The sequence below is a fragment of the Melospiza melodia genome, chromosome Z (assembly GCF_035770615.1).
Source record: "Melospiza melodia melodia isolate bMelMel2 chromosome Z, bMelMel2.pri, whole genome shotgun sequence".
Lineage (NCBI taxonomy): Eukaryota > Metazoa > Chordata > Aves > Passeriformes > Passerellidae > Melospiza > Melospiza melodia.
The window spans coordinates 80,342,713-80,360,800 of NC_086226.1; the positions used below are offsets into that span (position 1 = coordinate 80,342,713).

Below are 18,088 nucleotides of genomic sequence, written 5' to 3' on the forward strand. Positions count from 1 at the left end.
CCCTGATGTCCTCCTAAAATTGCAGTGAATTTAAATACTATGCAGGTAGAAAATTTGCCTCTTTTATGGGTGTGCAGGTGAGCAAGATTTATGATGGCTTTAAATTCATTAGCATAATTTGTGATCATAAAAATCAGCATTATTACACCAATACTCAGGCTCTAAATTGAATTTCTGAGTTTAGAGGTGACTCTTGCCTATAGCCAAAATTTAAATAGCCTTGACTTGTTTTATGTATCAGGGTGCATGTGTATTCAGCTGTTTCTAAATTTGTTTCCCAGCTCTATGCACTCTCCAAAAAATACTCTCTATCCACAATTCCATTCAAGACTTCTGGCATGGGGGAAAATTTGTTAAATGTGCTGGGGATCCCCCTGATATCAGTTTTCTTGGAGATACTATCAGAAGAGTGATTGTGTGGCTACAAGTGGTGCACATTCATCTTTATCTTGATACTTCTTTGAATCTTCTCCAATAACAGCTTGGTCCAATCCAAAAAATCATGCTTGCGTGACTTTATGAGGTTTTATGGATTAAAAATAAGCCCCTAACAGTTCTGATGCTTCATGTACTTAAAAGAAAAAGCAAATTAACAACAACAACAACATCATCATCAAGATATGTTGTGGGTGACAAGTTTCTCTTTCACACAAATTTTCTTTCTGAACCAAAGCAAGCCCCTAGAATTGGGAATTGGGAATGCTTGAAACACAGGCTTCACTACTGAGACACAAAAAAAGGTTTATATTAGTTTGGTACTCATTTCCCACCAACACAAGGAAACTGACAGAAATATGCAGCACACTGACAGCAGCAACTCTTTTGCCAGATATTTTATTGGCAATTTTGGGAAAAGGGATAAAATACCTTTTTTTTTTGCTTTGCACCTAAAATGTTTTCCAACCAATGGGTTCAATGGAAGGAAATCATTAATTTTTTTGACATTTTCAGCCCCTGACAAGTTGCGTTTTTCCAGATTTTTTTTCAAACTGAAGCCAAGAGCCAGCCGCCATTAAACATGATATTTGGGCAAAGCCTATAAATGAGAATACAGAATTAAGGTTCTTGCTGGGAAACTTACACTGATTTTAAAGTAGCCTTGACAGGCTCTCAGCCCTTCTGAAAAAGACTGTTTAGTTGCCTAATAGTGGACGAATTACAGTCAGCCACTTTTGATACCTTGGAATTATTTTTTCACTCCTGTAGAAAATACTCACTCTTAACAAGTCATCAAAACCAGCAGCACTACTCAGAAAAAAAATCCAACACAAACCAAACCCCCTTTATTCCTGTGCACATTTTTTGTGCTTCAACTAGAATTTATGTTGAACTTGGAAAAATAATGCCAGTAAGCAAGTTTTGGAAAAGATGGAGAGTGATCCTGTAAATTCACGCTACGGCTCTCAGAGTTCGTGGAGGAAAATGTTGGTGTCTTGAAAAATGAGGTGAATGCAACCAAATTCAGTGAGAAAGCAAGAAATAGTGTTTAAATCTTCTCAGCCAATGTGACTTTTGTCCATATTTGCATTGAGTCTGCCTGTTTTCCATTAAAAACCCCAACTTTGAGGACAGGAAAAATTACCCTAATAGATAGAAACAGGCCCACTCCTAAATCACAGTATTGGAGGTTCCAGTCCTGAATAGAGACCTTGAGGAAGCTTTTTGATCTGCCTCACTGAAATGTCTGATGCATCATTATCTGTGAGATATCAGAGGGATTTGGCAAGTTTATTTCTTAACTGTAAAGTGGTTTTAATTCAGCACCAGTTAGCAGTTTCCTGCCTTTCAGGCAAAATGGCACAATCTTGTGCAGATAAAGCCTCACCATCTGCTGGTGAAACACACATTTTCAGCTTGTTGTACCCACTGCAACCCAAACACAGACTGGGCTTGAGAGAACAAAATTAATTTAATAAGGTGGTTGTGTCCCACTTCTCATGCCCTAAAGTTTAATTGTTAGCTGAGGTGGCATTTTGCATAAAGAAAATGGTTTTCAGGTAACTGGTCTATCATTACAAGAATTTTTTTTATTTTTTTTTGCCAAACGAATTTGCTTGTATTTGTCTTCCTTTTTTTAATTTTTTATTTTTTAAATAATTTGGGATCTTCTTGGCTAAGACCAGAATTTATCTTCAAAGTGCTCCTTGGCTAAGCTTATGAGCAGAATAAAATAGGCTTTAATTACAGTAAGCTGAGGGATCCAATGGCTGCTCACATGTATCTGCTTTTTTTCTGATGTGCTGTGCTGTACCTGGGTGGCAGGCAACAATCTTTCCTCATCTATATCATGTCCCTGCCCACTTTTTAAAATTTTATTCCTCTTATTTATTTATTTTTCTGTTTTTGAAAGAAGTAACTTCTCAGTGGTTCTGCTGGTTGGGAGACGCGGAATTCACGTTGCGCAGCTGATGAGACACACAGCAAAACAACTTTTGGGGCAAAACAACAGCGCCTTTTTTTTTTTTGTACGAAGGGGAAGGAGTTGCTGGCAGCTGTGTCAGTGCAGCACAAAAAGAGGAGGGTGTCCTTTGAGGGACCCCAGATCCTCACACGCGGGGCAAGTTCAGTGAGAGCTGGGACCGCTGACACGGCCTGGGAGCATCACCTGGGCTTGTGTGCGCCCGCAGGAAGCTGCAAACTTTGGCAAACCTGCCTGGTCCCTGGTTTCTGACCAATTTGCCCCAAAAGTGAAGGCGGTGAGAGCAGCCCTCGAGGTGTGTTCAGAGGACTTGCAGCACCCCAGCTCTTTTAGAGCTTTGTTAATCACGACTTCCTGAAAATCAAGCCAATTTCTGCTCAAGATGTTTCAGGTATGATTACACTGATGGATTCAAGAGGCGGGGGAGAATAATGTAGTGGTTTTTAGAGCATGTTTTGCCAGCTCTGCTTTTCTTCTGTTCGGGGTAGTTATAGGGCTGTTTGTTGGCTTTGGTGTGGGAGATCATTATTTTCCCTCTGATATACATTCTACAGCGCAATGAAAATGGCTATATGTAGTCTTTATTTACATTCAGAAAATTACAGAATCAAAATTGTTCTTGCACTTTACTCTAGACTTTTCTCCCAGCATTCCTGCAACAGTGAACAACACTTTGGAGTATGTATCAAGGACAATCTTCACCCCACAATTACCTATACGGCTCTAAGCAGTGAAAACAAACACATTTGAGAAAAAAAACCCACAGTGTTGCAGGAGAAGGAAGCAAACACTCACACAACTGTGTGAGCAGAGTAATTTGCCTACTTGGGTCTTTTTGTACTTTAAACGTGATGCAACAAAAACTACAGAACAACAGAACTTACATTATCAGCTGGGGCATTTAATAATTGATCAAAGGGAGAGAGGACACAACGGGAAGCTTTAAAATACACCAGCAAAATCAAATTTAAATAATTCACTTAGCTCTGTGAATGGTAACTCTTACAGCTGTAAAGCACACCCATCCAAGCAGGAAAAAAAAAAAAAAAAAAAAAACCAAACGAAAAAGAGAAAAAAAAAAAAAATCTGGTGTTGCTTTTGGCAGCTCCCCCTTTGTGTTTGCTCAGGACCCTTGTGAGCAGGCAGAGCAGACAAGGAGCCCTTTGGAGCCATTCATGTTATGGATTAAGCACATACAGCAACTTGGGGCTGTGCCCAGGGCCCCCTGCCCCACGAGGGGGGTTTTTCACATCCCCTGGAAAACGCTGCTGATAATTAGTGCTTTGTAGGGCGGTGAGCTCACTGCCATTACATAAGATTAGTGCTGTAATAAGGAGCTGGCCAGCGTCTGTGGCCAGATTGTCTGTCACTGGGAGAATGCTGCCAGCCAGGAAAGGGATGGGGAATATTGCCACTTTTAAAGCTGTACAGAGACCCTGCCTTGGGTTTTTTTTCCTCCCCTTCAGCACAGGGGTGTTTATGCTTTGTGTTCTGCAAAGCTGGTTCCTCGGGTTGTCAGTGTTAGGGTAGGTATGTTAAAATAAAAATTGAAAAAAAAAATTAGGAAAAAGAAGGAAAACAAGCCAGAAACTTAATTCTGGCAAAAAACAAAGCCCTCTCTTTTCCTTCCTTTATTGGTCGGTGAATCAGAAGGCTTTAACTTGAGCAAATCTGTAACTGCACCCCTCTCAGAAAGAGTAACTTCATTGAACACACACACACACACAAAAACCCAAAACCTTCAAAAGGCATGGAGTATTGTAGTGAAGGAGCCTGCCTCTGAGGGTTAAGTAAAGTAAACAAACTAAAAAAGTGCTGTAGTCAGCTGCAAACAAAAAGCTCATTGTGCCCATGTCCCACAGGATCCTTGGAGAAGGAGATTTTAAACCTACCAAATGTTTTGGTTCTGTGCTGCAGTCAGTCATTACGGCCTCTTTTTAAGATGCTCATTTGACCCACGTTTAAATGGAGGAGAACTATATAATGTTATTAATGACAGGTATATTTTTGGTTCAGGATGTCGTAACGAGGGCCTCTTGGACAAAGTGGGGTTTTGTCTTGTTTTTACCAGGGGGGTCAGCAGTTACTTCAGAGACTTGTTACTGCTGGGCTGAAATTACTCCTTACTCTGGGCTAAAATTCTTGGACAGCTTCAAAGCTGCAGTAATTGTTGACAAAGTGCAGGATTTTCCTTCTTTTTTTTCTTTCTTTTTTTTTTTTTCTCTCTCCTGGTAGCTGTGCACAAAAAGATTAAATCACACCCCACACAATTTGCATTGTGCTGCTAATGTATATTCATGTCAATGTGACTCCAAAACAAACAGGAATTACACCAAACCAGCACTTAACCACCCTACTTTCTTTCTCTGCCACTCATTTTTAATGTGATTTCTCAGCTGCTAAAGTGACTTCTGAGAGCCCATCACACACAGCATACCCTCAAAACTAAACTCTACAGTGTGTGATGAAAGCTATCATTCTGAAAACAACACATGGTGAAGAGCAGGTAAAAGTCCACGGCTTCATTTAGCTCTGAAAGAGTTACTGAAAGTTGTAATTCTGAATAATTATAATTTTGGAGCAACTCGGAGCTTTGGAGCAAGCAGACAGCGTCACCTAGTGGGGTTTCACTTCCCATTCACCGTTTTCTGCTTCTGGTGGAAAAATCGTCATTCCATGGTATTGCTTTAAAAACATCCCAGACCTAGCAATCTGCTCCACCACACAATCATTTATTCCCAAAACTATAGGACTGACAGGGATTTTATGTTCCAATTTCATCAGGTAGACTTTTTTTTTCCCCACTGGCTGAATTTCAATTAATTAGATTTCTTTTCCAAATTATTTCTTTTTGCAGGGCTCTTCCTGCTTATTCAATCTGCAAATCGCTTCTTGTGGATAGCTGCACATGAATGTGTGTTTTCCAGAGTCCCTTTCTGTTTTTTGCAAGCTGCTGCACGGGACTAAAAAAGTTTCCCAATACATTCCATCTCTCTGTAACCAAAAAACCCAACCCCTGCAAGTGAAATCTTTTGCAGAAGTATTTAGCAAAGCTCCTCCTGGGAGTTTGCCTTGCTCACAGTGTGACTCAGTCATGGGGAGTGTTGGGTTCCTGCCTGGTCCAAACCCTGCCAGTTTCCCAAAATCCTATGCAAATAAAACTCAGATTAGGAGCTAAAGGAAAGCCATTCAACCAGAACCTAAAAAAAAAAAAAATAAATATCAGGACCACGACATGTGATTTTTGTGTGTACTTGTAGATAGGTTTAAATATAGGAGCTGTCTTCAAATTGATTTGAGTTTCTCCCAGCAATGACAGCAATGATTTATGCACACATTTGGTGCCTCCTTCAGGCAATTATTTTAGCATCTGTCTGAATCTGCATGTGATCTTCCCTGTGATCATCCCCCTTCAGGCAAGACCCACGCCTTTAAATCACGGTGTGTGCTTAAACGCTCACTGAATGGAGTTTTTAATCTCAAGAATGCTTTTGGTGAGTTCTGTCACTCTGCTTCCTTTCACAAAATTAAACAGAAAAATCCTTTACAGGACTGGAGGGAATTTTCCTGGAACAGAGCCTGCACTGTAAGATAGCTTATTGTCTTCCCCATGTAAAAATGCATTTAAATACTAGGTGACCTTAATGGAAGTATCTCATACATGGCCAAATCTTCACAGAAATCTGGTTGATTTTTTTTTTTTCCCTATGGAAAAGAAACGCAATCCTGTTTAAACTTCCCAAGTGTCTCCTGTAACAGCATCAGTGCTGTTACACAGTCACAAATGAGGGTTTCCTGGGCTGATGCATGTGCTCACTGTAACCTCGTGCTGGTCTTGTTGAAGTTCAGCCACTGAGTAATTCCCGAGACTCACTGAAAGTGAGATGTAATTTTTATTTAAGCTGTCCAATTATAACAACCCCCACCGTGAGGGATTCATTCAGGGCTTTCCTGATAAAGATTTCTAAGACTTTTTCTGTTATTGTGTTGCAAAAAAGAAAAAAAATAAAAGAGGGAGAGAATTGTATTCCTGTTCTTATCAGAGCTATGGCAGGAGAAGAAAATGGTGATAGTAGGGTTTGCAGTGGTGGTTTCAGCTTAGTGATTAATACCAGGCAGGAAATGTTGCTTCACTTTGAGATGAAATGGCACAGAAAGTATCCAATCAGCCAGTCCCTACCTCTTCCATTGTTGATTTTTCTCTAATTTGCCTCATTAGTCTTGCATTAAGGAGGAATCAGATAAGGAAGTAGCCAGAAGGAAAGAAAATAAAAATCACAACTGCAACCTCCAAAAAGTGCCAAGACAGATTTGTAAAAACAGCTTAGTTTAACATGCTGAAAACATGTTTCCTTTCCCCAGAAGGGAAAGCCTTGACCTGTAAATCTAAAGAGATGTATTTCAAGTAAATGATTTCCTAGATTCAGTCCTGTACAGAAGATTATTGGCCTTTACACAATACCGAGGTCAAGCAGTAAAGCTTTGTTGGCATCTGTGTTTTTTTTTTTTTTTTTTTTTTTTTTTTTATTGTGCTTCGTTAAACACAAAGCTTGTTGGCTATTTTGGAGTGATTGATCTCAGGCACTTGATGAGCCTTTTGGAGATTAAAGGAGGGCTGAAATTTCCAAAGGAGTGTCTCAAAGCTGAGATACTCCTGGATCCACCTGGGCAGTGCAAGCACCTGAAAGAGCTGAGTGGATTGCCCATCAGTGAGGAAATGAGCCCGTCAAGAAAGGCTGCTTATCTGAGATTTAACATAACAAATCTCCCACAAGGTGGGACCTTGTCCATGACGGGAAGATTATGCCCCTTCTGTTTAATTAGCAGCCATCTGAATGAGAATAGGTAGTGACTGGCTAATAAAGTTCTCTGCTTTACAGCTCTTGCTGTAGTCCTGGCGTTTTTAGCTGATTTTATGTGACAAGCCAGCCTACCACCCAACACGACTGTGAATTTCCATATAAGGAAATCCTCCCCAAAAATGTGGAACTTAATAAAATGTCCTCATGGGCTTTTGAGGCCATCATATCCAAACTCCTCCTGTGAGGCAAGAGAATAGATTTTTCCTTGTTTTATGGGCTGTGGATGGCCAGCCAAGTGCATTATCTAGTGCCACGTAGGAAGCCTGAAGAGCTGGATCCCGACTGGGCTCCAGCTCTAAGTCATAGACCATCCACACTCTGCAGGGAAATTTTCAGGGCCTTTGAGCAGAGAAAGCCAGAACAAATAAATCCAGTGTGACAGAGGAGGCTTTGATTTCAACAATAAAACCAAAAAAGTACAAGTAAGATCAGCTAATTATTGCAGTAAAATTAAAAGCCCAAAGGGTATAAAACTCCACTTCTCGTCCTGAAAGGATGGTCAGGCAGACTCCCCAGGGACCAAAGGAAGGGACCAAACCCCTGTCCCTGCAGTCACCTGGCTACACAGAAACCTCAGGTTCTTGAGGAAAAGTCCCAACCACCCTGCCACTGAGGGTTTTGAGAGTTATTCAGAGTGGGTGGTGCAGTGGTGTCTGCCTGAGCCTGCGGTCTGTGCTTCGTCAAAGATGGGTTGTGGTAAAAAACAGAGAATAAAAAAAAAAAAAATGTAGCTGATTTTGATATCAGCTGGACGGGGCTTGGAGCAACCTGTTCTGGTGGAAGGTGTCCCTGCCATGGCAGGGGGTGGCACTGGGTGATTTTAAAGGTTCCTTTCAACCCAAACCATGCTGAGATTCTGTGATTGCTCTGGGCCTCCTCCACAGCTGGAGGAGGAGTGTGGCCAGACAAAGCTCCTCTGAGGTACATTTTGTGCCTTGTACATAATTAAGATTATATGTCCAGAAAAGTACATTCTGGAAGTGCTTCGCATTTTAATACAGAGAAAAAAATTCATGTCTGTTGTGGTAATGTTGCTTAAAGAACAGAGTAGTGATGGTTTTCAGGTCACTCTGCAATCACCCACTGTCAATATTTCTGACAAGGACTAAAAACCTTACAGCAACTTTTCTTCCATGTATTCATGAAGTATTTGATTCTATTTAGGCTTTGTGTTATGAATGATGCAGCATTGCCAAAGGCTTTTTCCCATTAATTTTTTGCTGATATGGGTTTACTGGAGATCTACAGATCTACACCAGTAGAAACCAGATTCATGCCTATGCTCATGCAAAGATCTATTCCACAAGAGAAATGCAAAATATTAGTTTATTTGTCTAGTAGCCTGTTCCACTCAAACTGTGAGAATCTCTTTGTATCATTGTCCCATTATCAGTGTCTAAATAAGGAACTGGAAAACTACAGAGGGGCTGGGTGGGGACCTAAGAAAGCAATTCAGCAGTCTGGAACTTCCTCTGCTAAGCAATTCTGGCACCAGACCCAGGCAAAATCAGAGCTCCTCAGCCAAAATAAATCTGTGCAATGACGCTATCAGATGTGAGGTAACAGCAAGTCATGCTGGAGGATATCAGACATTCCTGAACAAACCACAGGGCCTAGATGTAATACCCTGCCACCGCGCTGCAGCCCTGCCAGCTAAGCAAACACGAATTTTGGAGTCATTTTGGCAAGGCAAGCAAGAGCATACGGAGCCTGTGTGCTGAGGGTGGGAGCTGGCAGGCTGCTGAGCACCTCCAGCTCACACGCCCCCAACAGCCCCTAAATATCCTCCATTCCCACACTCTCATCCCTATGGAAGCAAGCAGCTCTGCAGCGTTATTTCCACCAGAAAACAGCTGCAAGGCTTGCTGAAATATTTCCTTGGCTCTCAGGACATTATTGGTGGAACTTTCTGCCACCAACCTTACAGTTTTCTTTAATTTTTGTATCCATGCACACATTCTTGAAAGCTAATGGATCCTAAACTTGAGTAAATTAGTTGGTGTGCACTGTAATTTAGGACTGTTAAGCACTAAGAAGTTGAGATGGAGTTAATTTAGTTCCAGCTGAAAAGGGGGGTGTTTTATTAGAGGTAATAAATTCAGTGCAGAACAAATTTATTCAGACTGTGCTGGTTAAATTGCCTGGATAATTAAAACCTATGATGGGTAAGATGACACGTGGTAGGAAAAGGTTAAGTATTTAACTCATTTTCCTTTCATACTTTGATTCATTGTAAGATAAATACTACTTGTGTGGGGTCTGTTAACTTTATTTCTAAAATGTGTTCACTCAGGCAGTGAATAGGGGTTATTTCACAAAGAAATAGAGAACTAAACTTTTATGACATTTGTACAGGCCAGATTTAGTCAGAAAGATGTAAGCACTGAGGAAAATATAAGCACTGTAGAAACTGTGTCATTTTGCCCATACAAGGGGCTTGCTGCCTGGGTAATGTCTGGCATTTATGTGAATTCCAGTTCTTACAGATAGCTATTTTTATCCTTCCTTGAATTCTTCCTGGAGTGACACAACAGAAATCCCAGCGAAAATCAAAAATCGTTAGGAGTGACTTCCAAATATTCTCTCGCTTTTCTTGGCATAACATGATGCAAATCTCAGATTCCTGTGCTTTGTTTGGGAACAAAGTGAGGGATTATCCCACCTGTGCTGGCTGCCAGGACAGGAGGCTGCATGTCCCCTCACAAGAACTGCTGCCCAAGTTTCAATCAGTCTGACTAAAGTGTTGCTACTTTCCCTGCTGGTTGATTGTAAAAACACACTGAATCCTCCCAAATTTTCACCCAAAAACAACATTGTGCTGGTATTTCACAGCCGTTTGAAGGTTCTTTTGTGAGTTTTTATTTCTTGCTTGTTTTCCACATACCAAAACCCATATTTCTACTTCGAAATGTAGTGCATTTTGAAGAAGCACTTTCTGCTGTTATTCATATATTTTCATAGATGTTTGAGGCTGGTTTTTCAACAGAGGGCAGAATTTGAATCACCATTTCTAAAGCTGAGAGGCTGCTGTCTGGGCTCAGACTGCCACCTAGCATTTGTAATGAAAACACCAATCTCCAGTGGTTCTGGGGGCCAAATTCTGGCTCTTTCACTTATGTTGCACCTAATTCTGCATGTCATCCCTGTGGAATGACTTCATTAACTGAATGAAATCATCCAATGCCATAAATAATCCAAGTCTGGGAAGTTAGTCTGTAATTTCTCACTTAGTACATGTGCTCTAATGAGGGTAATGGGATATTTATTTTCTTGCATTATACTTTGTGATATTTATGTAGAAAAGAGTGTTTTAGACACACTTAGGATCCAGTTTTGCTCGTGTCTCTTTGTTTTGTTCACCTCACATCAGTTTACAGTAAATGAGAAATTAGACCAGAATATTTTCCCCCTTGAGATAATCTTAATTATAGTGGGAAGATACTCTAAATCTACCTTTGTTTAGCCCACTCTTACCAGCCTGAATCACAGTTGAGATTCCTTTTTGCCACAGGTGATATCATGGGCTCTTTTGTTAATGTAAATATTCTCCAGCCCTGGGAATGATGGTTTTGCTTCTCTTTTCTGCAGCAATATGAGAACTGGAGACCAAACCAGCCAGACAGCTTCTTTTCTGCTGGAGAAGACTGTGTTGTTATAATCTGGCACGAGAATGGGCAGTGGAATGATGTCCCATGCAATTACCACCTCACTTACACCTGCAAGAAAGGAACAGGTACAACCTTTACAACAGTGACAAAATCATAATTTGCTAAATTGCCATTCAGTTCTTCTGACCGTGCTCTGTGGACCTTGATGGATCCATCTGTTTTCAGTCCTCTTGAACATGTCACTGAGGATGACATGAAGAGCCCTGAAAAAAAAGACTTTTTCCTTAAATGCTTGTAGTAACTTCGCTGCTTTTCAGGCTTCTTTGTGTGAGTATGCCAACTTTTGGCTTGAATTTACATTTAGAATTTAAACCAAAAAGGCAATACTGACCACAATATCTGCCATTTTCCCATTTCCAACACTACTAATTTTGGTTTACAAGACTGGAGATCTACGGAGCAGACTGATCCCCCTATCCTTGTCTGGATGTTCCTTTGGGAATCCATCTGAGGTCCCTTGTCGCCTTCCTTAGCCAGGGCTCAGAGGCTGGTCCCAGCCCACACTGGGCTCACAAACTGAAGTTTTGGGTGATGCTCTCTCTTCTTTCCAGTGGCTTGTGGCCAGCCTCCTGTGGTGGAAAATGCAAAGACCTTTGGGAAGATGAAGCCTCGCTATGAGATCAACTCGCTCATCAGATACCACTGCAAGGATGGCTTCATCCAGCGCCACATCCCCACCATCCGCTGCCAGGGGAACGGACGATGGGATATGCCCAAAATTACTTGCATGAATCGTGAGTTCTCTGAGAGAAAAACACTGACACCGCAGAAACAGCGGCCTAATTTGAGATTAATAAGTAATGAATGTGTGTTTTAAGAGAGGAGCGAGTCTGGTAGGACAGATTACGGTGGAAAAACACCAAGCATCCAAAACTAATGGAAATTTTCCTCTTCTGTGTCTACTTATGCCTTGGAGTGGTTGCCTAGAACAGGGGCTAGACAAGATCAAGAGAATAAAGTGGGTATTTATTAAAGGCCTTCAATAGGTGCATCTTGGGCTGTCAGAAGCCTCCGATGGGCTGCACCCAAGATGGACAATGGTCACGAGTTTTTCACACAATTATAAGTTTGGTCCATTTACATTTCAGGGGTTAATCCTCCAATTACAGCTTCAGGTAATGAAGTAATTTACCCCCAGTTTGCTCCCCCCAATTCACTTTTGTTTATACTTTTGGGGCCTGAGGCTGTCCTCAGGCCTAGAGGAGTTACCTGACCAAAATATGAAGACAGTAACTAACACTTTATATTGAGTTTAGAGTTATACCCTAGAGCAGAACAGGATTTGAAAAACACAAAGGCTAAAATCTTAAGGCATCATTCCAGAAGGCATTAAGATTATTTTAAAGTCAGAAAATCCTGGCATCAACAGGTTCCTAATAATGCTAATGACTCTTTTTGCAGCTGTGTGTATGCCTGTAACACTGCCACAGCTCCAGCTAATCATTTGTTTACCCTCTAATTAACAAGGAATAAACACAACTGTGTTGTGAAGTGTAGCCGGCCCATTCACAGCTTAATTTTAAACAAATTTCCCCCCCTTTTTTTTTTTCCCCTTCTCCCTTCTCTCTGCAGCCTCCACATACCAAAGGACTTACTCTAAGAAATACTACTACAAACACTCCTCATCAGGCAAGGGGACGTCGTTAAACTCATCCAAGCACTACCACCGCTGGATCAGGACGTGGCAGGACTCGAGGCGCTGAGAGCTAAATGGTGAATTGGGGATTTCCACCATTTCAGCCAAAGTCATAACTTTCTGTGCCTTTTTCTATCACTTATAGGAGTATTATCGAATCGTTTTGAAACTACGGACTGCAGTATTCACGGCGCGTTTTTTGCAAAAAAAAGAAAAAAGGAAAAAAATAAAAAAATTGCGGTGTTTATCAGAAAATTTAAGAAATAAATAAAAAAGAGGAGAAGTGCTTATGGGGATAAAAGGAAACCATTTCCAGCCTATAAAGATTATAAGTTTTCTATATGCCATCGGTGTGGACCATTTTATGATATGTACCAGCCTTCTGCAATATTTAAACAGCTCAATTTTAGCACCAATGAAAATGTAAATAAGATGATTTTAATGTTGTTTGACTGTGTGTTGTTTTTAAAATCCTGTATATAAAATGAAAAGTCACACTAATTTCAGGCATATTTATGGTTAGAACGGCCTCAGAGGTCTTCAGTCATTTATGACGTTGTTTCTGTGTTGTTTACCTAGGCTGGAAATGGTTGAAATAAAGACTTCACTGACTGAAATTTGAAATTATCAGGTGAAGATAAACACACAAGTGACAAGACTTTTTTTTTTTTTTTTTTTTTTTTTAAATGGGAGCTGTGCCAATTCCCACCCAAGGTACAGTTTGTGTCCCATAAGATGAAAAGTTTAGGCAGAGCACATAAAAGTGGCACAAAGCATGAACTAGGGACTGCAATATGGAACATTTTTTCTGCTCTCCATTCCAGCTTCAGCACATGTGAGAAAGGACTGTATGGAGGAGTTGTGTATGACAAGGAGAGCCTGTAAAATTCCAAGTGCTAATACATTAACTTTATCAACCAGGGCCACTTTTTTTCTTTTGTTTGGGTTTTTTTGTTTGTTTGTTTGTTTGTTTTGAGAAGAGAAAAAAAAAAGGAAACAAGGAAAAAATTTACTTTCATGATATTAACCACAAGGTCTATATTACAGGTCTCTGCATTCTAAAATGGAGGTAGACCTGGTGTTTGGGGGATTTTTTTTTTGTAGAAAACAAACAAAAATCAAAAAAGTAAATAATTTTGTATATATAACCATTTTTTAATCTTTTTATAAAGTAATGAATGTTTGTGTATGAATGCTGCAGCTGTGAAGCGTACATAAATAAATGAAGTAAGCCATACTGATTTAATTTATTGGATGTTATTTTACCCATACAAAGAAGATTCAAAGAGCTCACCAGTGCAGTATTAGCCCCTGAGCTCCACTTTTGGAACCATCTTTCAGTTCAGCTTGCTCTTTTCCCCAGGAGAACAAAAATTCCTGCTAAACAGGATAATTTGTTGGCGGCTAGATGGGTGAGAGCTGTGCGTGACCCACAGAAGAATCAGGATCTTGGCTTTCTCTAAAGAAGTGTGTGCACAGATTGGTTCTAGGTTGTAGTTTGGTGCAGTGTGTACGTAGGAGTTTTCTGCTATGGTTTCTTGCCCCGGTCAGTGCCACCACTGACCCGGATGTGTACAGTGAGTGTAGGAGGTGACGTTTGAAACGGCCTCTCCACGGAAAGGACTTGTTGTTCCTGCAAAGTGCCTTGCACACCTTTGGGCACAGGACAAAAAAAAAAAAAAAAAGTAAAAGAAAAAAGTTTAAAAAAAAAGGAAAAAAAAAATAACAGTTTAAAAAAAAAAAAACCCCGTGAAAATAAAGTAAGTTCCTTAGGATGTACCTTTTAAAGTAACATGAAAACCACACACACAGAGGCGCGAGGTTTACGCCTCTGTGTTTGCGTGGGGTTGTGATGGGGACGAAAAAGCAGAGAGGGAAAGGAGAAGAATTGAAGCCCAGCCAACAGGGCAGAGCTGCCCGTGGAGTGACCTTGCCACAGCTGAAAGCAGAGTCAGACAACATCTCCTGACCCCGAGGAAAGGCAGGGGCTGCTGCCCACACTTGTGGCAGGACCTCCTTGTGTTGGCCGGTCCGTTCCCCACCCCTCACCCCCAAACAATGCACATAATACTTTTCTCTATTTATATTATTATCTTGTATAGTGTATAATGTGAATGTCTGGGGTTTGGTTTTTTTTTTTTTTTTTTTTTTGTGAATGAAAGTCTAAAATCTTTGTAACTTTTATATCTGCTTCTGTTTCACCAAAGAAACAAGGTTTTGCTATACTGTGACTTGTCTTGTTATTGCATGTCTTCCTGTTTAAATCTATGCAATGTGATTTTTTTCATATGAATACAACTAGACTGTCAGGTACTTCACAATTACCATGGGCTTGGTCAAGTGCCCACTGGAGTCAAAGAGTCAGCTGGCTGAACTTTAGTAGGTGCTGGATTTGACTTTATATGAGCAGCTTTAGGGGATATTTTAAGATATACATTGTATGTTTTGAAGTCGATTATTGCTTGTAAAAGTCAAGGCTCTGTTCATTAAATATACACTAATCTACACATCACTTCCTTGTACCAGAAACACACAGAACAGAAAATATATTTTAACACTTTGCAAACTTTCTCACCATATGTATAAAAAACCCTGCATAGATTTGTTGTTTTCTTGTCTACTTGTTGGATTTAACAATGTTGTAAGACATTCAGATAACATTGTGATTGTAGTTTTAATTAGGTTAGATGCAGTGCTTATATTGATTTTTTTTCATCTCCTTCTATTACGCATAATAAAATAGGTCTGACAACATTCCTCATTAAAAAAAGAAAAAACAACAAAAAAAAAACCACTAAAAAAACCTGTCACCCACGCTTGTTTATTTAGACAGGGAATGACAATTTATTCAGCTCTGGAGAATTTTTATAACTCTGATGTAAACCCCAAAATGTTTCTGTACCAACACCTTGCAAAATGCACACACCTCTTGTGTCACAGGGGTGGCTCTGCTGTGAAGCCAAGGTGCTACCATGACAAATGCCATCATTCCTTCACCTGGAGCATCCCTGAACTCCAGTCTGGGCAACAATGCTGGGGTTGGAGGCAGAGAAGACAAAACCAGAGATGTCACAAGGGTCTGGAGTGCCGGGACAAAAGGAGATGGCTTCAAACCGAGAGAGGGCAGGGCTGGCCGGGATCTTGGCAATGAGGAATTGTCCCCTGGCAGGGTGGGCAGGCCCTGGCACAGGGTGCCCAGAGCAGCTGGGGCTGCCCCTGCATCCCCGGCACTGCCCGAGGCCGGGCTGGACACTGGGACAGTGGGAGGTGACCCTGCCATGGCAGGGTGACACTTTAAATCCCTTTTCTACCCCAGCTATTCTATGGTTCTATGATCTAAATGCAGATTTTGCCCTTTTCGTGCCCATGACAGTCTCTGCAGAGTACCCAGTGCTGCTTCAAACATCCCCCTGACCCTTCAGACACTGACAGCACTTGAATTCCTGGGGTGCACCCCACAGGGCAGAAATCAGCCAGGACAATTCCTTTGGGAGACCTTCCCAAACAGCAAGAGATGGAGCTGGTTGGGGCACATATTCCAGTTTTCCAGTTACACTCTAACAGATGCACACATTCATGAAATTAGATAGAGACATCTCTGTGATGGCAGAACTTTGGTTTTATGGGATCCCCTGCCTCCTCTCATTCCCGACAACTCATCAGGCTGGGGATGGAGGAGCCCTGCAGGAGGAAACACAAGTCCTGGAATTGCAGCAGGATGCAGGCAGGCTGGCAGGGGGCTGTCGGTGGAAAGGATTTGCAGCCAACAGGGCTTTGGCATCAGGAATTGCTTTGCCTGGGCAGTGGCTGGAGGAACACTGGGGATCACCATGTGGGTATGGTTAAGGTCAATGTGATACCCTTTTCTAAGAGAAAATTATTCATTTCTGTAGGTGACATCTCTGCCCTGAGCACAAGCAGAGACCATCCCTGGGCCATGGGAGTTGAAGCAGCTGGTGCAAAAAGAAAAATCCATTATTTTCCAGAGAAAACACACAACTTGTGTTGTTGATTTTAAGCAGTGATGTGTGCAGGACTCCATGAGCATGTTGTTCTTCCTGATGAATGATAAAAAAGATGCAAACGATGCTTGGAGGAAACATGGACAAAAGCTTGAAGGCCACCCAAAGCTGTTAGCGTGGCAGAGAAAAGAAGTAAGGACAGAAACATCACCCAGAAAAAGGTGTATCATTTCAGCCCTCCATCAGCAGACCTGGAAGGAAGCTTAAGGCCTTGATGGCAAATTTTGTTTTCCATAGCAAATAAATATTTCCAGGTGGGGAAGCCATCAGCTGTCAGTGCAGCAGAGGCGCAGTCACTGTGTAAATGCTGACAGAACAAAAAAAGCAGAACCTTGAGTTCTATGAGTGAGGAATTTATTGCTGGGGCAGGGATGGGTTGGTGACAGCACCAAAATGCCTCCAGATTTCCAAAAGGTGGGACAAATGAAATGAAGCTGAAAGTGGCCCAGCAGCCATTTCTTCAGCCAACTTCTGTGGTGGTTGGAGGAGAAAGTAAAAGGAAGACAAACACTGTTGGTGGTCCTGCATGGATGCAGCAGTGTGAGGAGCAAGGTTGCTGGGATTAAGCTCTGGAAGTTACATCATGCAGTGGTGAGCAGCCCCCTGGCAGTAAAAGCCCTTTCTGAGACAGCAGGGCAATCAGTTTAGGGAAGGGAACAAATGGTGTGGCTGTCTCTGGTAGCAGGAGAATGGCAGGAATGCGGGCCCTGTGTTTCTTACAGCCTTCGAGGTGATAATTGCACGTACTGTTCCTGCTTGGTAGGGGAAAAGGGGGAAAGCAGAGGTTTGGCACGGGTCACACAAAAAGATCTGTGGTAGATCTGAGTGTTCACTAAAGGCCCTGTTCTTCCACAGGCTTGAAAAAAAAAAAAAAAAAAAAAAGAGGAAAAAGAAAAAATTGACTTTTCTAAGCAGGTGATGGAAGATTTAATTGCAAGAGGCAGCAGGAGTTTAATCTTCTCAGAGTTAGAACAAACTTGGGCTCACTCAAGTGCCATAACTTGGTCAAAATAAATATTCTTAATAAGCTTGGGAAAGGAGGAAGAAGCACCAGATATTGCTGATGGTGCTGTTTGCTTGCTGGATGAGGGATCCCTTTGGTTCTTCCTGCAGGGAACTTCTTCCACCTCTGCTTAAACCAGGGCAGCTTCCAGATGTGCTGAAATCCTTAGCAAAGATCCAAATTCCAGGAATTGAAAGGACCTTGGATTATCAAAGATCAAAAATTCTTACCAAGGACCCAAAATTCCAAAATAGTACATGGCGGGGTAACATCCCCTGTGCCTCCCAAAAGTGCGTTTCCACGGGACTATGTGCTCTGTTACAAAAGCATGTGGATTTTGGTGAATTTCAAACCATGCTGCAGCTAGGCTGACATTTGCAGCTTCAAAACAAGTGATGGCAAAAGGCTGAAACGCCAGATGATCCCCTTAGCTTTTGAGGGAAATTAAGATGTTTTTTCCTCTCATCAACCTGAACAG

At 41.5% G+C, this 18,088-nt stretch overlaps 1 protein-coding gene across 3 annotated transcripts in view; it reads left to right on the forward strand.

Moving 5' to 3' along the window:
* VCAN (versican) overlaps positions 1-13,824 on the forward strand; it is a 98,235-nt gene extending 84,411 nt beyond the window's left edge. For all 3 annotated transcript variants that reach the window (XM_063179777.1, XM_063179778.1, XM_063179779.1), the window contains 3 exons: positions 10,870-11,014; positions 11,501-11,683; positions 12,522-13,824. In XM_063179777.1, the coding sequence (XP_063035847.1) occupies positions 10,870-11,014; positions 11,501-11,683; positions 12,522-12,652 (459 nt within the window). In that variant the 3' untranslated portion in view covers positions 12,653-13,824. The remainder of the gene's footprint in view (positions 1-10,869; positions 11,015-11,500; positions 11,684-12,521) is intronic.
* Positions 13,825-18,088: the final 4,264 nt, after the last annotated feature.